The 23,958-nt window shown below is 46.9% G+C and overlaps 2 protein-coding genes, 1 non-coding gene and 1 pseudogene across 13 annotated transcripts in view; 3 read left to right on the forward strand and 1 right to left on the reverse strand.

The window, feature by feature from the left end:
* MDN1 (midasin AAA ATPase 1) overlaps positions 1 to 5,753 on the reverse strand; it is a 190,715-nt gene extending 184,962 nt beyond the window's left edge. For 2 of the 3 annotated variants that reach the window (XM_033234617.1, XM_033234616.1), the window contains exon 1: positions 5,470 to 5,753. In XM_033234617.1, coding sequence (XP_033090508.1) covers positions 5,470 to 5,571 — 102 coding nt within the window. In that variant the 5' untranslated portion in view covers positions 5,572 to 5,753. The remainder of the gene's footprint in view (positions 1 to 5,469) is intronic. The other variant, XR_004442796.1, reaches the window with a different exon arrangement.
* On the forward strand, positions 556 to 1,642 carry LOC117098052 (annotated as a pseudogene).
* Positions 5,754 to 8,317: 2,564 nt separating the features above from the next.
* On the forward strand, positions 8,318 to 8,419 carry LOC117098183. The gene has a single exon (XR_004443236.1). It is a non-coding gene; the product is annotated as a small nucleolar RNA U13 (small nucleolar RNA).
* A 2,472-nt stretch (positions 8,420 to 10,891) lies between these two features.
* The window catches only part of CASP8AP2 (caspase 8 associated protein 2), a 39,906-nt gene continuing 26,839 nt past the window's right edge, over positions 10,892 to 23,958 (forward strand). For 2 of the 9 annotated variants that reach the window (XM_033234623.1, XM_033234626.1), the window contains exons 1-2: positions 10,892 to 10,990; positions 22,163 to 22,245. In XM_033234623.1, coding sequence (XP_033090514.1) covers positions 22,191 to 22,245 — 55 coding nt within the window. In that variant the 5' untranslated portion in view covers positions 10,892 to 10,990; positions 22,163 to 22,190. Of the gene's footprint in view, positions 11,165 to 22,162; positions 22,246 to 23,958 lie in introns of all 9 variants that reach the window. The other 7 variants (XR_004442803.1, XM_033234620.1, XM_033234625.1 and 4 more) reach the window with 6 other exon arrangements.

Raw genomic sequence — 23,958 nt, forward strand, 5'->3', positions numbered from 1 at the left:
CCAAAGTAAACCTGAAACACTAGTTCATGCCATGCTGGGAATGGGTGGTCAGACACGCCTCATTATACACTCTTCCTGTTGGAATTCTGGCACAGCTGACCAGCATTAATATTAAAACAGAGACCTTAGGACTGACAAAACAGACTTGTAGCAATTAAGATACCAATATGACAGAGAGCAAACCCTGAAAGAAGTATTTCAGGAGTATTTTAATCCCCCCTCCTTTTTTTTTTTTTTTTTTTTTTTTTGGTAGAGACAGAGTCTCCCTGCTATGTTGCCCAAGCTGCTCTCAAACTCCTGGGTTCAAACAATTCTCCTCCCTCAGCCTCCAATAGTGCTGTGATAACAGGCATGAGCCACCATGTCTGGCCCAAAATATACAGCTTTGACGTATTTTGAAATGGCCCTGAAAAGCTGTCTCTTTAAGTCTCATAAGAAACATTTACCATTTACAGTGCTTGGCTTCAGGCAGACATTGGGGGTGTTGAGATCTAGTGGGCAGAGAAGACTCTTGGCCAGACAGATGGCTTCTCATGGCAGGATGCGAGCGCCTCCATGTGCTGGAGATCTCTCCAGCACCAGGAGCAGCTGCTGGACAGCAAGGAGCTGCAGCCTATGGCCAGTCATCAGGAGATCTCCGCCAGGGCCCTGGGTTCTCTGTGCAGACAGTTCCAAAGGAAGCTGCCCCTAAGAGCTGTCAACCTCAACCTCTGGGCAGGCACCTCCTGGAAACCCCTAGAAACCAGAGTCAGGGCAGCAAGAGACTCCAGGTTGTAGCTCGCTCAGCTAAGAGCACCCAGCCATGTCACAGAGAATCCAGAAGTCCTGCCAAAGTAGCACCAAGTGGCTGGTGGAGACCCAGGTGAAGGCCAGGAGGAGGAAAATAGGGTTAAAAAAGGGAGGGCAGCGGCTCCCCAACTTGCAGCCTGAGCCAGAAGAATATTCGGCTGTCCGGAGCTGCCCCTGACCACTCAGCCACAGACCCCCGTGCATCACCACCTCTCTACCTGAACAGGCTCACATGCCCACCCTCTACGGCAGTGGAGGCAGGAGGCTGCCTTCCAGAGCCCCTGCTCCTCAACAGAGCTCCTCTGCTCTCCTAGCGAGTCTGATAGTGACCTAGAGGCTATGGGGGGCAGGAATTCAGCATCTCCAGAAGCTGTCCCAAGAGCTGGATGAAGCCATTATAGCGGAAGAGAGTGGTGAAATGACACTCTCATTCATGATCGAGGAAGTGCCCTGCAGGAAACAAGCCCTGTCTGACCACCAAAGCTTCATACTCAAGAATGTCTGTGCTTCCCCATGAGCTTCCTGGCAGAAGCTCCCAGGAGTCATCAGTACACCTGGGCCGCTGCTAACAAAGACCTGACTAGCAAGGGGCCCAGAGCCCCCCTGTTCCAGCCACATCTGGACCCATCAGTGACTGCCTGCCACAGCCTGAGAGTGTCTTGAGGAGACCTTGCAGAGGTAGGGAGTCCCCCAAGGGGACTCTTGGGCTTAGAAATTCATCCTATACTTGACCTTGAGCCTGGTATTTGCTTCCTCTACAATGTGAAGAGCCGGCATCAGATGTTTGAGAGCTCTGAACTGTGTACCCATGTGCTTGGTTTTTGGGGAGTCATCCACAAAGTCACTCGTCCACTGTGTTTCCGGTGCCAAGGCTCTTGGGAACACCACTCTCAGCCCTGCTTTCCCTACCAGGGCTCTGGAGGAAAGCACAGGAGATAGTTCCAGGCTTAAACCTTGGGCTCACAGGTACCTATTTATATGCTCTGGCAGAGCACAGGTGTGCCAGGAGGGGTAGCCCTGTTCAAGAGCAATTCCCGCCCTTTGTAAATTATTTAAGAAACCTGCTTTGTCATTTTATTAGAAACCAGAGAGCATTGCTCTCTTATAATAAAAACTAGGTAACACTGCTTTCTCATAATAAAGACTGTTTTGTGGCTGGGCACAGTGGCTTACGCCTATAATCCCAGCACTTTGGGAGGCCAAAGCTGGTGGATCACCTGAGGTCAGGAGTTCAAGCCCAGCCTGGCTAACATGGTGAAACCCCATCTCTACTAAAAATACAAAAATTAGTCAGGCGCAGTGGCAGGCGCCTGTAATCCCAGCTACTCGGGAGGCTGAGGCAGGAGAACTGCTTGAACCCGGGAGGCAGAGGTTGCAGTGAGTTGCGATCGCGTCACTGCAGTCCAGCCTAGGTGTCAGAGCAAGGCTCCGTCTCCGTTTGGGGGTTGGGGAAAGGAAACTACATGTGGGGAAAAAGAAAACATTTACAGGCTAGGCTTATAATCCCAGCACTTTGGGAGGCTGAGGTAAGTGGATCACTTGAGCCCAGGAGTTCCAGACCTGCCTGGACAACAGAGTAAGATCCTATCACTTTAAAAAATAATTTAAAAAAATTTTTTTAAAGAAACGTTTGCAAACTATTCTCTCTGAAACCTGTTACCTGGAGGCTTCATTTGCATAATATGAACCTTGGTCTCTACAACCCTTTTTTCCCCCCCTCAGATGGAGTCTCGCTCTGTTGCCCAGGCTGGAGTGCAGTGGTGCAATCTGGGCTCACTGCAAGCTCCCCCTCCCAGGTTCCCGCCATTCTCCTGCCTCAGCCTCCAGAGTAGCTGGGACTACAGGCACCCACCACCACGCCCGGCTACTTTTTTATATTTTTAGTAGAGACGGGGTTTCACCATGTTAGCCAGGATGATCTCGATCTCCTGACCTTGTGACCCACCTGCCTTGGTCTTCCAAAGTGCTGGGATTACAGGTGTGAGCCACTGCACCTGGCCTCCACACCCCCTATCTTAACCCAGACACTCCATTCTATTGATTCCAGGGATTTAAATAAACTCTCAACCAATTGCCAGTCAGCAAATCTTTGAATTCACCTGTGACTTGGAAGACCGCCCCTTTCACCCTTCGAGTTGTCCCAGCTTTCCAGACCAAACCAATGTACGTCTTACATGTACTGGTTGATGTCTTAGGTCTTCCTAAAATGTATAAAACCAAGCGGTAACCCGATCACCTTGGGCGTATGTTCTCGGGATCTCCTGGGGCTGTGTCATGAGCCATGGTCACTCACACTTAGCTCAGAATAAATCTCTTAAAATATTTTAGAGTTTGACACTTTCCATCGACAAAACTATCACAAATTGTGAGTACATTAATCTGTTCAATAAACATTTACTGCCTCCTGCATATCAGACACCGTACTGGACACTACAGCTACACAGTCCCCTTCTCTGGACAGTATTCTCAATCAACTACTGAGTTAGTTGAAACAAAGGTTAAGAGGAAGAGGAAAACGTAAAGTCAGAAAAGTCTTCCTGGGGAAAACCATTTCAAAAGCAGTCTTCCAGAACAAACAAGTTAACTGAGCAGGGCACAGAAGAGAGATGCAGCCTTCTAAGGAAAGGAAATGCAAAGTCAGTGAGGCAAGTAATGGCAAGGAATGACCGAGACAATAAAAAACAACAGAAGTTAACAATGGGAGGTGACTCCAGTCAACAACAGTAGAGGGTAACAACCTGCGGTCATTGCAGGCAGCTTAGTGTTGCTGAAATAGCAAGCCCTGAGCAGAGACTGAACAACCAGGCTGGGGCAGGATTTCTTTCTTAATTTTGCACCACTGCCATTTACGATGGATAACTCTGTTGTAGGGGGTTGTCCCATACATAACAGAATGCTTGGCGGCATCCCTGGCCTTGATGCACTAGATGCTAGTAGCGCCCCATAATGAACAGTTGTGATAACCATAAAGGTCTCCAGATTTGCCCCTGGGAGCAAAATTGGCCCCACTCCCCAGAACAATTGGGCTGGAGATACATCAAAAAAATACTTTAGGGCAGGGCACCGTGGCTCGCGCCTGTAATCCCAGCACTTTGGGAGGCTGAGGCGGGTGGATGATCTGAGGTCAGGAGTTTGAGACCAGCCTGACCCACACAGTGAAACCCTGTCTCTAGGCCGGGCGCGGTGGCTCAAGCCTGTAATCCCAGCACTTTGGGAGGCCGAGACGGGCGGATCACGAGGTCAGGAGATCGAGACCATCCTGGCTAACACGGTGAAACCCCGTCTCTACTAAAAATACAAAAAACTAGCCGGGCAAGGTGGCGGACGCCTGTAGTCCCAGCTACACGGGAGGCTGAGGCAGGAGAATGGTGTAAACCCGGAAGGCGGAGCTTGCAGTGAGCTGAGATCCGGCCACTGCACTCCAGCCTGGGAGACAGAGCCAGACTCCGTCTCAAAAAAAAAAAAAAAAAAAAAGGAAACCCTGTCTCTACCAAAAATGCAAAATATTAGCCAGGCATGGTGGCGCACGCTTGTAATCCCAGCTGCTCGGGAGGCTGAGACAGAAGAATCGCTTGAACCCGGGAGGTGGAGGTTGCAGTGAGCTGAGATGGTGGGCCATTGCACTCCAGTCAGGACGACAGAGTGGGACTCTGTCTCAAAAAAAAAAAGTTAATTAGCCACACCTGGGACCCAAGTAACTGGGACCACACACACCTGCTCCGTGGCTCACGCCTGTAATCCCAGCACTTTGGGAGGCCGAGGCGGGCGGATCACGAGGTCAAAAGATCGAGACCACCCTGGCCAACATGGTGAACCCCCGTCTCTAACGAAAATACAAAAATTAGCTGGGCGTGGTAGCGTGCGCCTGTAATCCCAGCTACTCGGGAGGCTGAGGCAGGAGAATCGCTTGAACCCGGGAGGAGGAGGGTGCAGTGAGCCGAGATCGCACCACTGCACTCCAGCCTGGCAACAGAGCGAGACTCTGTCTCAAAAAAAAAAAAAAAAGTCTTCAACTCAGGTAGGAGTCAACGAGAAGGTTCTTAAAAGCCCGAAGACCCATTTCCCAGAAAACTCTAGTTAACCTCATAATTCGTACAGTTACAGTTAGTATTCGCTGTCTTGCTTTGTCCTTCAGCTGTTTTAAGTGTTTACGAACTGTCTCCAAAAATAGATGCAAATTTCCCTCATGGCAGACATCGTAACGAATTTATCCACTTTCTCACAGCGCCACACCGTTCCTTACGCACAGCAGGAATGCAATCAATATTTGTCAGTGGTTCACCCAAACTAACAGGAGTGGCTGGACTACGCACACTTAGGTAATACGTACATTTGTCAAAACGGCAGAAACGCAACCTCAATTTCAGAAAAACCACATTCCTTTCGGAAGGCCACCTCTGCCACAAGCAGCCAAAGCGCATGCATAGGGGTGAGAGGCGATGGGAAGAGTACTGGAAGGCTCCTCCAGATAAAAACAAAAGACTCCTTCCAATCGCCTCAAACACGCTCGGAAACCTCCACGACCTGCGCCAGCCCAGAGGTTGGCCCAGAGGAGCCAGCCTGACCGGAGGCCGCACCACTCTCCCCTTAAAGCGGTGAGTCTCGGCAGGGGAGCGCAGGAAGCTTACTAGTGGGGCGACCCAGTCGGTCCGGCGCTTTCCCTCTCCCTTCACGTCTTACCTGCTTGGCCAAGAACCTGCCCAACTCACTGCGGCTCTTCTCGTTCTTGGCTGCGATTAACTGCAGCGGCGCGGCTGCCACCTCCAGCAAGAAGTGCTCCATGACCCACGGCCCTCACCCCGAGCGGCCACCTGCGCTCCCTACTTCGCGGCCAGCGTCCCCAAGCCGCCGAGGTCCCAGTGCCCGAGCAGCCACCAACTACGCCCCCAGGAAAGGCGTCCTCCGCTCCAGCGCGGACACCAGGAGAGCTGCACCACACGTGGGTGAGCACACGGCGTTTGACGTCATCAGCTCCGGACGGCTACGCGGCGCCCTCCCGGCCTCGGCCTCTTAGCGGCGGAAACGCCGGTCTTCGCTGTCCCGCCTTTTCCGGGAGGGAAATGGAAGCAAAAATCTAGTCGGTTTGGATGCATCAGTGATGGGGCTCGCGAATTCAGCACGTGGCGGGACAGAGCGAAGAGTGCGTTAGGCCGGGGAGGAAAAAGAGGGGGCGTGTGATTCTCAGCCCACCGTGCCTTCCTTCTGCCTGAACACAGGGAAAGATGAGATGTGAGAGAAAAGCCGATTCTCAGCCGGGCGCGGTGGCGCATGTCTTTATCCCAGCACTTTGGGAGGCGGAGGCGGGCAGATCATTTTAGGTTAGCAGTTCGAGACCAGCCTGGGCAACATGGTGAAACCCCCCTTCTCTACTAAAAATACAAAAATTAGCCGGGCGTGGTGGCGCGCGCCTGTAGTCCCAGCTACTCGGGAGGCTGAGGCAAGAGAATCGCTTGAACCCGGGAGGCGGAGGTTACAAAAGTAAGCCGAGATCGTGCAACTGCACTCCAGCCGCGCGACAGAGCAGACTTTTCTGTCCCGAAAAAAGAAAAGAAAAGCTGATTCTACCCTTCTTGTTAGCGGTGGCAGTTACCCCGTGCGTAGGTAGGGGTCAGCAGTAATCTTAGTTCTTGCCTCCTCAGAAGAAAGAATTCCACGAAGGGCATGAGGCAGAATGAGAGACCTAGGCAAATTTCAGAGTAGAAAAGTTTATCAAAAAGCTTTAGAACAGGACGGAAAGAAAAGGAGGAAAGTACAACTTGGAAGACGGCCAAGTAGGCGCCTTGAGAAACCAAGTGCGCAGCTTGACCTCTTGACTTGAGGTTTTATATGTTGGCATACTTTCGGGAACTTGCACTGCTTCTCCCCACTCCTGAGATCTTATTGGGAAGCTACTGATCAGTTTCAGGTGTTTTCTATTAGGAGACTGCCTTTCGCTGGCGCCGGTGAACGTTAGAGAAACAGTTAAGAACCGCCTGACCATCATTTGATTTGTCGCCCAATAGTCCTGGTGTATGTGGGGTGGGGAGCGCTCTGCTGCTCTGCTCATACCTAATTAGTTAACATTCTGCCCCAGCAATTCCCCTTGTAGGACTCTAGCCTACGGAAATCCTCACATAAGTGTGACAAAGACACCCCTTGCAGATTTCTTAATACAGATATTGGAAGAAAATGTTCAATTGGGAATATTAAACTATGGGGTGTAAGTTATAGAATATTCTGGAAGTCATAAAAAAATAGCGTCCATAACATTAAAAGTGCACTTGTGGGCTGGGCGCAGTAGCTTATGCCTGTAATCACAGCACTACCCGAGGCAGGCAGATCACAAGATAAGGAGTTCGAGATCAGCCTGACCAACATGGTGAAACCCCGTCTCTACTAAAAATACAAAAATTAGCCGGGCGTGGTGGCACATGCCTATAGTCCCAGCTATTTGGGAGGCTGAGGCAGGAGAATCACTCCAACCCGGGAGGCAGAGGTTGCAGTGAGCCAAGAACGTGCCACTGCACGCCCACCTGGGCAACAGAGTGAGACTCCGTCTCAAAAAACAAAACAAAACAAAGTACAAAAATTACCCAGGCATGGTGGCAAATGCCTGTAATCCCAGCTACGTGGGAGACTGAGGCAGAAGAATCACTTGAACTTGGGAGGCGGAGGTTGCAGTGAGTTGAGATCCCGCCATTGCACTCCAGCCTGGGCAACAGAGCCAGATTCTGTCTCAAAATAATAAAAGAAAAATAATGATGATAAGGAAGGAATAGAGCATATGTAGTATAGATGAAATAAGGTTGACAGTGTATTAGTAATTATTGAAACCAGATATTGGGTAATAGGAGTTTATCGTTCTCTTCTTTTTTTTTTTTTTGAGACGGAGTCTCGCTTTGTCACCCACATTGGAGTGCAGTGACACAATCTCAGCTCACTGCAACCTCCACCTCCCGGGTTCAAGCTATTCTCCTGCCTCAACCTCCCAAGTAGCTGGGACTACAGGCATGCACCACCACAACCAGCTAATTTTTTCTTTTGTATTTTCAGTAGAGACAGGGTTTCACCATGTTGGCCAGGCTTGTCTCAAATTCCGGACCTCAGGTAATCCACCCCCCTCGACATTCCAAAGCGCTGGGATTACAGAGGTAAGCCACCACACCCAGCCTATTGTACTCTTCTTTCTTTTTTTTTTTTTTTTTGAGACGGAGTCTCGCTCTGTCGCCCAGGCTGGAGTGCAGTGGCCGGATCTCAGCTCACTGCAAGCTCCGCCTCCCGGGTTTACGCCATTCTCTGGCCTCAGCCTCCCGAGTAGCTGGGACTACAGGCGCCCGCCATCTCGCCCGGCTAATTTTTTGTATATTTTAGTAGAGACGGGGTTTCACCGTGTTAGCCAGGATGGTCTCGATCTCCTGACCTCGTGATCCGCCCGTCTCGGCCTCCCAAAGTGCTGGGATTACAGGCTTGAGCCACCGCGCCCGGCTGTACTCTTCTTTCTACTTTTGTGTATGTTTGAAATTTTGCACTAAAAAAAATAGTATCTTTGATCCTTTTGTAGTTCATAAGCATGATGATTGGGTTTTCACACACGTGTAATATGTGCCTCCCTCAAACCATGTTATGACCTCAGTATATTACCTGTCTGATATAAAAATATGTATATATTTTAGAAACAGGGTCTTAACTCTCTCGCCCAGGCTAGAGTGTACTGGTGCAATCATAGCTCAATGTAACCTTGAACCCCTGGGCCCAAGCAATCTTCCTGAGTAGCTAGGACTACAGGAACCTGCTACCACACCCAAATTTTTTTTTTTTTTTTTTTTGATAGAGTCTCACTCTGTCACCCAGGCTGGAGTGAAGTGGCGATCTTGGCTTACTGCAACCTCTGCCTCCTGGGTTCAAGCAATCCTCCTGCCTCATCCTCTGGAGTCTCTGGAGTAGCTGGGATTACAGGCATGCACCACCATACCTGGCGAATTTTTTGTATTTTTTAGTAGAGACAGTGTTTCACCATGTTGGCCAGGCTGGTCTCGAACTCCTGACTTCAAGTAATCCACCCACCTCAGCCCCCCAAAGTACAGGGATTACAGGCATGCACCACCACACCCAGCTCTTCTTTTTTTTTTTTTTTTTTTTTTTTTTTTTAAATAGACAAGGTCTCCCTGTGTTGCCCAGGCTGGTCTCCCACTCCTGGGCTCAAACAATCCTCCAGCCTTGGCCTCCCAAAGTGCTGGGATTATAGGCATGAGCCACCATGCCTAGTCTTAAATGTCTTAAGCTCTCTTGAGTCTTACGCTACTTTCTCTGCTGGTGGTGCCCACCCAACAGCCATTGGTGACCTCTGAAAATTAATATTTTTGAAAAAAATTATGAGTGTCATGTAAAGAGAACTTGGGTATCAACTTGTAGATGCTACCATTGACCAAAGATGATACAATCTGAGCTTTAATAAAGATAACAATTATAATGAATCAAAACCTATTAGTTTAGCCCATGAATATATACTAATAATTTTAAAAATTTGTTGCCTTTGGAGAGTAATAAGTCAATCTTGAAAGCTGATAAATGGAGAAATTTCAAAATGTATCCTGCCTCTCATATGTGAATTGCACCACTGGGTAACTAAATAGAAGATGATGACAAGTGTCTCTTCCTCAGAATAGTCCACCTAATTTTAAAAAGAATTGCCCGCACAGTGGCTCACGCCTGTAATCCCAGCACTTTGGGAGGCCGAGCCGGGTGGATCACCTGAGGACAGGAGTTCGAGACCAGCCTGGTCAACATGGCGAAACCCTGTCTCTACTAAAAATACAAAGATTAGCTGGGCGTGGTAACACGTTCCTGCAGTCCCAGCCACTCGGGAGACTGAGGCAGGAGAATCACTTGAACCCGGGAGGCGGAGGTTGCAGTGAGCTGAGATCGCGCAATTACACTCCAGCCTGGGCAACAAGAGTGAAACTCCATCTCAGAAAAAAACACAACCAAACAAAACAGCAGGGGTGGTGGTCGCTTGCATCTGTGGTCCCAGCTACTCTGGAGACAGAAGTGGGTGGATCTGTCGAACCCGGGAGGTGGAAATTGCAGGGAGCCAAGATCGCGCCACTGCGCTCCAGCCTGATCGACAAAGCGAAAATAAAAAAAAAGCTAAGTGGACAACCAAGAGGAATTGGGTAGGGATGAATATAGGCAGACTATAAGTAGCGAGGAAGGTGGCCTCATTTTCGCACCTATCAATGCGCAGGCTAAGCTCCTGAGGCTAGACCTACCGGCACCCCCCATTACTATAGGTTCTATAAGACAAGTCAGGTATTCCACCCTCTAACAAGCTCTTCTCTCTCCTGCCTCGCTAGACTAGTATTCCTTCCTTAAGGCTCCCAACATCTGGAGCTAAGTTGTCTGCCTATCATCCAGGAACGCATCTGAGGGCAGGGAACAAATTTATTCATCGTAATCGAGCCCAGCACTTTGCCTAGCACGCAGCTGACAGCAGAATTTTTTTTTTTTTTTTTTTTTTTTTTTTTTTTTTTTGAGACGGAGTCTTGCTCTGCCACCCAGGCTGGAGTGCAGTGGCCGGCTCTCAGCTCACTGCAAGCTCCGCCTCCCGGGTTCACGCCATTCTCCTGTCTCAGCCTCCCGAGTAGCTGGGACTACAGGCGCCCGCCTCGTCGCCCGGCTAGTTTTTTGTATTTTTTAGTAGAGACGGGGTTTCACCGTATTAGCCAGGATGGTCTCGATCTCCTGACCTCATGATCCACCCATCTCGGCCTCCCAAAGTGCTGGGATTACAGGCTTGAGCCACCGCGCCCGGCCCGACAGCAGAATTTTAAGAGTAAAGGATTAAATAAATGACAGACTTCTCAAGGCTTCCTGTCTCTTTCACTAAAGAGCTTCTCTCAGGCCCGGCCCCTACCTCTACTCAGGTCAGCCCCTTCCGTATTGAAGACCCGCCCCGTCGCCTTCCCCGCCACCTTACACCCCGCCTCTTTCTCTTAAAGCCCTACGAAGATTACTGGAGTTTGGCGCCAACCGTGTTTTTTTTTTTCCCTTCCAAAGGCGGGAACTAGTTGTGGGGGCTGCGACGTGCTTTGCGTCTGATATGATTGGCCGTAGGCACTCAGTCCCGCCTCCGTACCCTGATTGCGCTCTGGTATTGGTGGAGATGCCAGGGAGACCTCGGTGGGCAGAAAGGAACCGGGTTGTCTTGGGCCGGGCAGGGCGGGTAAGTTGTGGTAGGGGCCCGGTCCGTGAGGGACTGCTAAGGAAGAGGCTGCCTGGCGCGGTAGTTCCCCGAGTGGAGGTCGGCGGTCCCTGGGAAGCAAGAGAGTCAGAGGGAGTCCATCTGGAGCGGCCAAGTAGGTCGGGGAAGGGCCGCGCCTGACGTCTGGCTGCGCAGGTAGCCACGTTCCCTCCGCCCCCTGTGCAGCTTCAGGGCTTGCTCCCTGCGTCTCTCCGTCTTCCCTCGAGAGGGTCTGGAGGGGGACTATGGGCGGGCGCGTCCAGGAATTGTCCCTTCGGCCGCTCGTCCTGCCCCTCCCCCCCACCATCCAGTCTCTCTTTGGAATATACTCTTAAAAGCTTTCAGATGGAGTTCTTTGGAGAAATGGGTTTCCTGGAGTGTCAGGTGATCGTTGATGTTGATTGTTTCTGAAACGTTTATTTAGGCATCAAACCAACATGCCTAAATAAGTTTATTTTCATTTTTGCAGCGCCTAGATTCATCCCTAGCACATAGTAGGCCCTAACTCAGATGTGAATGTAGAATTCGCAGGAGCTGAGCATTTGTACTTCAGGCATCAAGTTGTCTTCGACTCCTCCTTGGTCTTTTTCCGTTCTCCACATCTCCACCAGCAAACATTTCGCCTCTCCTCGAGGCCCTTCCTCCCATCTTCCTCAGCGCCTCTTTGATTGGAGGGGGAACAGAGGCTTTCATGGCAGGGATTCTCCCATCTGCCCTCCTATCCCCGCTATGCCCTCCAATTATCTTTTCCTGGCATTCCGTTTTACAAGAGATGGTCTTCTTTCCAAAAACATTTATATTGCATTGAATATTCTTGATTTTGGCCATCTTGCTTTACAGACAGACCTGGGGTCTAATTTCAGCTCTGCCACTTACCAGCTGGTTGCCTTGTGCAATTTCTTGATCGTCTGTGTTTTCCTCATCTGTAAAATGGGAAAAAGGATAGATAATATGGACCTCATAGAACTCTGGGAGGATTTAAACTAAGTGAATAATGTATTTAGAACATTTAGGTTAGTACCTGGAACATAGTAAATGTGCCATATGTGATAGCTTTTGTTAGTATTTGCCCCTCACATTTTCTTCTGGGGTCTTGCTGTATTAGTATTAGCCTTTCCCATGAGCGTAAAAATACAGACCGTCTGTCTCCTCTGGCTTTTTCCTGTTTTTCTCTACAAATGCTTGTGTGTTTTTCTCTAAATTTTATTTTTTATCTTCTAGCGTCTACAATAAGGACACAATCTCGGTTTTGTAGTGATTTTTTTTTTTTTTTTCTTTTTTTTTGAGACTATAGCCCAGGCTGGAGTGCAGTGGCAAGATCTCGGCTCACTACAGGTTTGACCTCCTGGGCTCAAGCAATCCTTACCTCAGCCTTCCAGGTAGCTGGAACTACAGGTGTGCACCAGCATGCCTGGCTAATTTTTGTATTTTTTGTAGAGACTGGGTTTTGCCATATTTCCCAGGCTGGTCTCGAACTCCTGGGCTCAAGTGATCAGACTGCCCTCAGCCTCCTAAAGTACTGGGATTACAAGTGTGAGCCACCACGCCCGGCCACATTCTCTCAATTTTGAAAAGAAAACTTCCTTCAGACTACCTGACAAGGCCGGGCGCGGTGGCTCAAGCCTGTAATCCCAGCACTTTGGGAGGCCGAGACGGGTGGATCACGAGGTCAGGAGATCGAGACCATCCTGGCTAACACGGTGAAATCCCGTCTCTACTAAAAAATACAAAAACTAGCCGGGAGAGGTAGCGGGCGCCTGTAGTCCCAGCTACTGCGGGAGGCTGAGGCAGGAGAATGGCGTGAACCCGGGAGGCGGAGCTTGCAGTGAGCTGAGATCCGGCCACTGCACTCCAGCCTGGGGGACAGAGCGAGACTCCGTTTCAAAAAAAAAACAGACTACCTGACAAAAGGCTACATGATCCTTCTCCTGTCTTACTTTGCTTTCACATCTGAATCTATTGAAATTGTTCCAGAAAAGATTATGTATAAATAAATCTGCTTACAAACATTTTGTTTTTAGACAGAGTCTTACTCTGTTGCCCAGGCTGGAGTTGCAGTGGCATGATCCCAGATCACTGCAGCCTCCGCCTCCCAGGTTCAAGCAATTCTCCTGCCTCAGCCTCCCCAGTAGCTGGGATTATAAGTGTGTGCCACCATGTCTGGCTAATTTTTGTGATTTTAGTACAGATGAGGTTTCACCATGTTGGCCAGGCTGGTCTTGAACTCCTGACCTCAGGTGATCCGCCTGCCTTGGCCTCCCAATACAAACTCTTTTTCAGCATGATGGTTCTCAACTTTGAAAATTTTGCCTCTACACTTTCACAGGTGCATCACTTCTATCGGTAGCAACTCTCATATATTGAGATCCTCAAATGGGAGAAGGTGAGGGAAAGTGAAAAAGACCCATTTCCCAAGAGATTCTGATACATTTTTCTTCTTCCTCTCCTTCCAGGAGAATCACTGGCCTATGTGATTTCAAGAGTGTAATCTCACCTATCACTAAGGTGCTAATGAGTCCCAAATCATAATACCTACCATGCCTTTTCTGTATGACATTTCCACCTGTTAGACATCCCCCCCCCACCCGGAGATGGAGTCTTGCTCTGTTGCCCAGGCTGAAATGCAGTGGTACGATCTCAGCTCACTGCAACTTCTGCCTCCCAGGTTCAAGCAATTCTTCTGTCTCAGCCTCTGGAGTAACCGGAATTACAGGCACACGCCACCATGCCCAGCCAATTTTTGTATTTTTAGTAGAGATTGGGGTTTCACCATGTTGGCCAGGCTGGTCTCGAACTCCTGACCTCAGGTGATCCGCCAGCCTCAGCTTCCCAAAGTGTTGGGATCACAGACATGAGCCACCACACCCGGCCTTTTTTTTTCTTTTCTTTTTGAGATGGAATCTTGCCCTGTCACCCAGGCTGGAGTGCAATGGCGTGATCTCGGCTCACTGCAACCTCCCCTTCCTGGGTTCAAGCAATTCTCCTGCCTCGGCCTCCTGAGTAGTGAGATTACAGGCGCGCACCACCACGCCCAGCTAATTTTTTTGTATTTTTAGTAGAGACGGGGTTTCACCATGTTGGTCAGGCTGGTCTTGAACTCCTGACCTCGTGATCCGCCTGCCTCAGCCTCCCAAAGTGCTGGGATTACAGACATAAGCCACTGCCCCCTGCTGCTGTTAGACATCTTTGTCTGGATGTCCTGCAGATAACATGACTTCACTGGTTCTCCATTGCTGTTAAAGCATGACTGTCTTTGATAGCTAGAAACATGAAAATCGTCTTTAACAAACTGGGAATTTCATTAATTCAAAAGATATTCTTTTATTACTTGCCATTCTGCTAGGCCTGCTGAGAGCAAGGGATACAGTGAGAGCTGGGGGACAGAACAGAGATGGTCCTAGTCTTTATGGAGAACCACTGGGTGGTCCATTGGGTGAGATGGACATTTCTCCAGGATTCCCACAAAAATGGAATCATGAACTTCAAGAAGAGGTCATGTAGGGAAAGGACACAATGGGGTAAGAGTATATAACAGAAGACCTGACTTAGTGGGAAGAGAGGGTGGACGGGAGACTCAAAATGACTTAAGCAAAATATCAAAGAAGAGCTAAGTGAAAGTAGAATATTGAGGAAAGAGTATTCCCTGCAGAAGCCCCATGGTTCTTTTTGTTGTTTTTTTTTTTTTTTCAATTTATAAATAGTTTATCCTGTTCACATTATGCAGAATTTCAATGTCATTTATCCACAACGATAGTACAGTAACAGAAACACAAAGGAGAAAAATGGAGGCTGGGGGGAGGTTCATAGTGTGGCCTGACATAGTCTAAGGGCTCTCTCCTGTAGTATGCATCTCCTGCAGGCAAGTATTTTTTTTTTTTTTTTTTTTTTTTTTTTTTTTTTTTTTTTTTTTTGAGGCGGTGTCTCGCTCTGTCGCCTGGACTGGAGTGCAGTGGCCGGATCTCAGCTCACTGCAAGCTCCGCCTCCCGGGTTCACGCCATTCTCCTGCCTCAGCCTCCCGAGCAGCTGGGACTACAGGCGCCCGCCACCTCGCCCAGCTAGTTTTTTGTATTTTTAGTAGAGACGGGGTTTCACCGTGTTAGCCAGGATGGTCTCGATCTCCTGACCTCGTGATCCGCCCGTCTCGGCCTCCCAAAGTGCTGGGATTACAGGCTTGAGCCACCGCGCCCGGCCTCCTGCAGGCAAGTATTAATATCACTTCATTGTTTGAAGGAGAGTACACTATCCAGGATTCATTTATTATTCAGGTGTCTTTTCCAAAATATGAGAAAATAGGAGTAAATTCAATAATGAATATCTGCAATTCAAACCAATTTAACTACAGGTCAGGGATGTCTTTCTTATCATCACAAACATCCCAGTTGCCTCCATCTAAAAATTTGTTTTAAAAGTCAAGACAATTAATTATACCTTATTAATTCACTCAAAAGCGAAAAAAATAAAGAAATGTACCACTCAGCATACAAAAGTTACACATTGGAAGTGTATATATAGGGCCGGGTACGGTAGCGCATACCTGTGATCCCAGCACTTTGGGAGGCTGAGACAGGTGGATCATGAGGTCAGGAGTTCAAGACCAGCCTGGTCAAGATGGTGAAACCCCATCTCTACTAAAAATACAAAAAATTACCTGGGCGCGGCGGCAGGCGCCTGTGATCCCAGCTCCTCGGGAGGCTGAGGCAGGAGAATCGCTTGAACTCGAAGGGCAGAGGTTGCAGTGAGCAGAGATTGTGCCACTGCACTCCAGTCTGAGCGACACAGTGAGACTCAAAAAAAAAAAAAAGTGTATATATTATATATTTCCTTTGTTTTTTGAGACGGAGTCTCTCTTTGTTGCCCAGGCTGGAGTTAAGTGGCGTGATCTCAGCTCACTGCAACCTCCTTTCAGGTTCAACTGATTCTCCTGCCTCAGCCTCCCAAGTAGCTGGGATTACAGGTGTGAGCCACCATGTCTGGCCAATTTTTGTATTTTTAGTAGAGATGGTGTTTCACATGTTGGCCAGGCTGGTCTCGAACTCCTGAACAAAGGTGATCTGCTTGCCTCGGCTTTCCAAAGTGCTGGAATTACAGGCTTGAGCCACTGCGTCTGGCCTCAGAATTTGTTTTTTATCCTGAAATCAGCAGGAAGCACTGAAGAGGTTTTGTTTTATTTTTTTGAGACGAAGTGCCCTGTCCCCTAGACGAGTATAGTGGCACGATCTGTGCTAATTGCAGCCTCCCCCTCCCAGCTTCCAGAAATTCCCCTGCCTCAGCCTTCCAGATAGCTGGGATTACAGGCATGCGCGACTACGCCTGGCTAATTTTTGTATTTTTAGTAGAGATGATGTTTCATCATGTTAGCCAGGCTGATCGCAAACTCCTGACCTCAGGTGATCGCCCGCCTAGGCCTCCCAAAGTGCTAGGATTACAGGCGTGAGCCACTGCATCCAGCCTAGGCACTGAAGGGTTTAAGCAGAGTTGGGAACACGATCATGTTTACATTTCGAAAATAACTCATACTGAGGTTTGAAGAACAATTTGAAATGGGGGAAGACTGGCCATATGAATACACTTTCCATTAAATCTTGTTGACTACCTCTCAGATCTGTTTTTAGTGTTTTGTGGGTTTTTTGGTTTTGTTTTGTTTTGAGACAGTCTCGCTCTTTGACCCAGGCTGGAGTGCAGCGGTGCAGTCACAGCTCACTGCAGCCTCCGGAAGCATGTGCCACCACACCCAGCTAACTTTTCTATTTTTTGTAGATAGAGAGTCTCACTGTGTTGCCCAGGCTGGTCTTGAACTGTGCACAAGCAATCCTCCTGCCTCAGCCTCCCAAAATGTTGGAATTACAGGCATGAACTGCCGTGCCCAGCCAAGATCTGTTTCTTATTTTTATTTCCACTGCTAAGAACTTAGAGTGACACCTCTTTGTCTTCTGCCTTGTTTTTTGGTAGCCTTTTATATCTCCCTTCCCACTCATATTTTCCAGACTCTTGCCAGAGTTAAACTTCTAAGATGCAGATTTGATCATTATATGCTTTAAAACCTTCACTGGTTCCCCCATTCCCTTCTAGATGGAATCCAAGTATCTTAATCATGTAATACATCCCCTGACTTTTTTTTTTTTTTTTTTTTTTTTTTTGAGAGAGTCTCACTGTCATCCAGGCTGGAGTACAGTAGCACGATCTTGGTTCACTGCACCCTCCGAGCCTGTGACTTTCTACACTTTATTCTCACATTCTGATCTTGCCTTCACATGTTCTGTTTTGTGGGTGTTTACACCCATACTTGATTGTGAACTTATAGATAGATGTCGTAAGGAACAGATGTGGGGAGATCGTGTCAAGAAGTGTTTGCAAACATGAACCTAATTTAATTGAACCTTGGGATTTTGGAGACCTTGAGACAGTAAATAACAGAGCTAGAATGTATGCAAGAGTCTTGCTCAGTCGGCCGGGCTGGAGTGCAGTGGCGCCATCTCAGCTCACTGCAACCTCCACCTCCCGGGTTCAAGCGATTTTCCTGCCTCAGCCTAGTTGGGATTACAGGCACGCACCACCATGCCTGGCTAATTTTTGTATTCTTAGTAGATACAGGGTTTCACCATGTTGGCCAGGCTGGTCTCAAACTCTTGACCTTGTGATCCACCCACCTTGGCCTCCCAAAGTGCTGGGATTACAGGGATGAGCCACCGTGCCCAGCCCGTTTGTTTGTATTTTTTTTTGTCTTGATGTGGTTTTGCCATGTTGCCCAGGCTGGTCCCAAACTCCTAAGATCAAGCAGTCCTTCCACCTTACTCCCAAAGTGCTCAAATTACAGGTGTGAGTTACCACACTTTTTTTTTTTAAAGTAATACCTGTCATTAGTATAAACTAAAGCTGTATGAAATAATAGTGCAGGGAAAGCTTTGATCTATTTGATCTCTTTAACCAAATCATTAGATTCTCCATTATTCTGAGAGGAAACCCCATGACTAATGCTCCCCTCTCCATGTGACAGCTTACAGCTACTACTAGTAGATTTCTCATTAGGAAACCTCTGAGTATCTGATTTCACCAGTTGAATTTTGCTTTGCAGAGTCAGTTATGTTAGTTACCAAACGTGATTATGTTATTTGTGCTTTTTGTAATTGTGCAGGCTATTTTATAACAGTTAATCAAATGAGCTAATTGAAACAAATGTTAGATTAAGGAATGTGAGGAATGGAGGAAAAAAGATAATACACCTTGATTTTATTTATCTCTTGTGGTAGAACCATGATCTTATCTTTGAATATGAATCCAATGATGAGAGTGTTGACATCTTTCTGGCATGAACTACACCCGTCAGACATTGCCCATGATTTTCAGTTTTTGTTTTGTCCTTGCTTGAGCCCAAGGAGGTTGCAGTGGGCTGTGATTGTGCCACTGCACTCCAGCCTGGGTGACAGAGGGAGACTCTGTCTTTAAAAAAAAAAAAAAACTTAGATACTTTTTAATTGATCTGAGTATAGACTAGATTTTCTCCCCTAGTACTTTGGATCATTTTTTCTGCACTTGATTTGACATGCAGGTGTGTGTGTGTGTGTGTGTTTTGCTACCTATCTTTCCATAGCATTCTGCCAGGTTTTCAGTAGAAAATAACTCCCTTTGGTAATGTGATCTTTCATCATGTTGTGATTTAGAAAAATATGAAAATGGGCATAATTGGATTTGACAATAAATATACATTGGTAAGCTTTGAGAGAAACCCAGAATCGTATATAGAAAACCTTCCCCCAAACTAAGAGGGAGCCAGGAGACCAAAGAATGATTCAGACGAGTCCAGCTTGGCGAATAGATACATTTATTAGGACAAATAAGTTTATTTTTTACAAGGGCAGTCTGGATGGCAGCAGGACAACTTTAGAGATCCATGCTGCCCTTTTGTCTGTAAACTGTTTTTAAGCTAACTTTCTGGCTCATTGCCTACTGTATTTAAGCGATGAGACTGTTTTTCTTGGTAGGTTCTCAAATACTCTCCGGAATGTTTGGGTTCTCAGGGGCACTGGCTCTTCAGCCTGGCACCATGGTCTTGGCTCATCTCCTGTCCTTCAGGATTCAGGCAGCAGACATACACCCTCCACTACATAAGCATGTATCTCAATTGGTGGGAGCAGAAGTATGCAGGTGCAGGCTTGCTAATAATTTCATAGCCCCAAGTGGCCAGAGTGGCCATAAGCGTCATTCATTGGTTTTACTGACAGATTAGAGGATGCCAGATAAGTTAGTGAAGAGAGGCCGTTTTTTTTTTTTTTTTTTTGAGGCGGAGTCTCGCTCTGTCGCCCGGACTGGAGTGCAGTGGCCGGATCTCAGCTCACTGCAAGCTCCGCCTCCCGGGTTTCCGCCATTCTCCTGCCTCAGCCTCCCGAGTAGCTGGGACTACAGGCGCCCGCCACCTCGCCCGGCTAGTTTTTGTATTTTTTTTAGTAGAGACGGGGTTTCACCGTGTTAGCCAGGATGGTCTCGATCTCCTGACCTCGTGATCCGCCCGTCTCAGCCTCCCAAAGTGCTGGGATTACAGGCTTGAGCCACCGCGCCCGGCCTTTTTTTTTTTTTTTTTTTTGAGACGGAGTTTCACTCTTGTTGCCCAGGCTGGAGTGCAGTGTCGCAATCTCGGCTCACTGCAGCCTCCACCTTCTGGGTTCAAGTGATTCTCCTGCCTCAGCCTCCCAAGTAGCTGGGATTACAGGCACCTGCCACCACGCCCAGCTAAGTTTTGTAGTTAGTAGAGACGAGGTTTCACCATGTTGGCCAGGCTGATGTCGAACTCCTAACCTCAGTTAATCCGCCATCTTCCGCCTCCCATAGTGCTGGGATTACAGGCGTGAGCCACTGTGATCCGGCCTGTTTTTGTTTTTTTACTGTTTTGGATTCTTATGTTGTTTCTAGTTTTACCATAAACAACACTAGTAACAGATTATTAGATGTGAAATTGTTAGGTCAGAGTATTGCACTTAAAGATTTCATCAAATTTTTAATCAAATCAAAGCTGTTACCAAATTGCTTTCACAGAGCTTTTACCAGAGTACACTTGAGAGAGCTATGAGAGTACCTCTTTTCCCATACCTTTGTCAACCTAGTGTACTATCAAACTGTTTGTTATTTGCTTGTCTTACTATGTTATTGGTGAAAACATGTGTCAGGAGTCCTGAGCACCACCCCTAAGTTTGATGATTTTCCAGACTTATAGAATTCACTATGTAGTTGTACTCACAGCTATGATTTATTACAATGAAAGGATGCAAAGCACAATCACCAAAGGGAAAAAAGGTCCATGGAGTAAAGTCTAGAGGAAACCACGTTAAAGTTCCCATGGTTTTGCTCCCAGTGGAGTCATGCCCTTAACTGTTTGTTCCCCCAGCAACTAGTGATAGCAGGCGTGAAATGTTGTCTACCTGGGAAGCATGTTGGAGACTCAGTGCCCAGGCTTTTTACTGGGTGCTGGTCACATAGGACACCTCTGCCTGTCATGTACTAAAATTTTAAGACTCCCAGAAGGATACAGGTGTTTATGATAAACCAAATTGTGTGTGTGAACAGTTTAGGCACATCAAGCCACTTCTTATTGGTCTGGAAATTGTGGGAACCCTCCTGAAATTTGAGTTCTTAAACTCCAGCCAAGGGCCTTAGTAAGCAGCCTTTCGAACGATAAGTAGCCATGCCTGGCTATGCCAACACTTTCCTATACAACATGGCATATCTCATTGTTTTAATTTGTGTTTAGTGAAGTCAAACATCTTTTAGTTTCAAAAGCTTTGCTTTTTTTTTTTTTTTTTTAAAGATTTGTCTGTGTTTTTTGACCATTTTTCTATTTGGTCTAAGTGATTACCTTTTTTTGGTATCAGTATTTCTTGTTAGTACTAATATGTGTGTGTTTGTGTGTGCATGTGTGTGTTGTGATAGTAGTGATGGTTCTTATTTTAGTGCAAAAGTTAATTTGGCCGGGTGCGGTGGCTCAGGCTTATAATCCCAGCACTTTTGGAGGCTGAGGTTGGGAGTTTGAGACCAGCCTGACCAACATGGAGAAACCCCATCTCTACTAAAAATACAAAATTAGTTGGGCATGATGGTGCATGCCTGTAATCCCAGCTACTTGGGAGGCTGAGGCAGGAGAATTGCTTGAACCCGGGAGGTGGAGGTTGTGGTGAGCCGAGGTTGCACCATTGCACTCTAGCCTGGACAAGAGCGAAACTCTGTCTAAAGAAAAAAAAAAGTTAATTTGTATTTTGGTCTGTTTTATAAAATTAGCATCATTTACTTTGTACATAGCTTAATGATATTAACAATTTTTTTTTTTTTTCTTGAGACAGGGTCTCACTCTGTCACCCAGGCTGCAGTGCAATGGCACTATCTCGGCTCACTGCAACCTTTGCCTGCCAGGCTCAAGTGATCCTCCTGTTTCAGCCCCCAAGTAGCTGGGACTATAGGCACAGGCTACTACACTCGGCTAATTTTTGTATTTTTTGTAGAGATGGGGTTTCACCATGTTGCACAGGCTGGTCTCAAACTCCTGGGCTCAGGTGATCCACCTGACTTGACCTCCCACAGTGCTGAGATTAGAGGCATGAGCCATCATGCCTAGCCATATTAACAAGTTTAAAATTTTTGTTTTATAGTTTTGACTTTTTACTAGAAAGTATCAGGCACTTTTTTTGATAACACAAATCTGCTTTTAATAATGGTAGAGAGAAAGGCCAGGCACGGGGGCTCACGCCTGTAATCCCAGCACTTTGGGAGTCTGAGGTGGGTGGATTGCTTAAGGCCAGGAGTTCAAGACCAGCCTGGCCAACATGGCAGACAGGCAAAACCCTGTTTCACTAAAATTACAAAAATTAGCCAGGCGTGGTGGTGCACTCCTGTAATCCCAGCTACTCTGTAATCCCAGCTACTCGGGAGGCTGAGGCACGAGAATCGCTTGAACCCAGAAGGCAGAGGTTGCAGTGAGCGGAGATCAAGCCACTGCACTCCAACTTGAACGACAGAGTGAGACTTTGTCTCCAAAAACAAAGAATGATAGAGAGTGAGCTTTTTCAATGTGTCCAAATTTGAAAATTGCTTTTTGTTTTGAAGCTAGGTTTATTCTCTGAATTGTGAGGTTTATTTTAACAGTGGAAATTTTAAAATATTTAATACCATAGGTGGTGACTTTCAAAAGGAAATAGGATCATGGCAGCAGATGATGACAATGGTGATGGAACAAGTTTATTTGATGTCTTTTCCGGTAAGAGCTACTTTTAATTGTCTTTCTAATTTACTTTTTTGTTTTCTTGGTTTTTTTTTTAATGAGACAGGGTCTCTCCCACTTGCCCAGGGTGGAGTGCAGTGGCGCCATCAGTAGCTCACTATGACTTCAGACTTCGGATCTCAAGGGATCCTCTCACCTCAGCCTCCTGAGTAGCTAGGACTACAGGCACATGCCACCACGGCCATCTAATCATTTTATTTTTTGTAGAGACAAGGTTTCACTATGTGGTCTAGGCTGGTCTGTAATTCTTGGACTCAAGCAACCCTCCCTTTTTGCCTCCCAAAGTGTTGGGATTACAGGTGTGAGCCACCATGCCTTGCCTAACTTTACTTTTTAAATTACAAAATCATTTACCTATTCTCATTGGAAACACAGTCATTATCAGCCTTTTTTCTCTATACATAAATGAATTAATACAATAAAATGCCTGGTACATGGGAATGCTTAATAAGTGTGAACTTACTGTATGCTTTCAAGCTTCAGAATGTAGTCAAATTAGTGATTTTACTAATATGAATGATAATGATTTTTATTATTATATGTAAAAATATATAAGATAGGTCGTTGTTACTCTTGAAGTTAATATTTCCAGTAAATGCACTGATGGTTGTTTGTTGTTCAGGAAAAAATTGGGCCAGGTGTGGTGTCTCATGCCTATAATCTCAATACCTTGGGAGGCCGAGGCGGGCGGATCACGAGGTCAGGAGTTTCAGACCAGCGTGACCAACATGGTGAAACCCCATCTCTACTAAAAATACAAAAATTAGCCAAGCGTGGTGGCATGTGCCTGTAATTTCAGCCACTGCACTCTAGCCTGGACGACAGAGTGAGACTCTGTCTCAAAAAAAAAAAAAAAAATTGATAGTCACAATGGATGATTAGTTTGAAAAAGAAATAAATAACTGTCAATACCTGGTAGCTCATAAAATAGAATTTCTTTTCTTTTTTTTTTTTTTTTTTTTTTGAGATAGAGTCTTACTGTTGGCCTGGGCTGGAGTGCAATGTTGCAATCTCAGCTCACTGCAACCTCCGTCTCCTGAATTCCAGCAATTCTCCTAGCTCAGCCTCCCGAGTAGCTGAGATTACAGGCGCCTGCCACCATGCCTGGCTAATTTTTGTATTTTTAGTAAAGACGGGGTTTCACCATGTTGGCCAGGCTGTTCTCTAACTCCTGACCTCAGGTGATCTACCTGCCTCGGCCTCCCAAAGTGTTGGGATTACAGGCGTGAGCCACCTCGCCAGCCTAGACTCTTTCTTTGTAAACACACACACACATCTAGATGCACACCCATTTTTTTTTCATGACCCATTTGAGAGTAAGTTGCATACATTATGGTCCCTTACCCCTAAGTATTTCAGTATGTACTTCATAAGAAAAGGTTGGTTCTCTTATATAACCACAGTGTAATTTCAGTTTCATTAGATTTAACACTGATAAAATACTTTTGTATTTGATTTGCTATTTTTATTCCAGTGAATAATGTTCTTTATTATTGTAGTTGGATTTAGGTCATTTTAATATTTGAGTTTAATTTGTCTCATCAGTTATTTTTTCTGATTTCTTTCAAATATTATTTGAATATATACTTATTTAAAATTTTTTTCTCGGCCTGGTGCGGTGCCTCACGCCTGTAATCCCAGCACTTTGGAAGGCCGAGACGGGCGGATCACGAGGTCAAGAGATTGAGA

This window comes from Trachypithecus francoisi, unplaced genomic scaffold (assembly GCF_009764315.1).
Source record: "Trachypithecus francoisi isolate TF-2019V2 unplaced genomic scaffold, Tfra_2.0 Lachesis_group15, whole genome shotgun sequence".
Classification (NCBI taxonomy): domain Eukaryota; kingdom Metazoa; phylum Chordata; class Mammalia; order Primates; family Cercopithecidae; genus Trachypithecus; species Trachypithecus francoisi.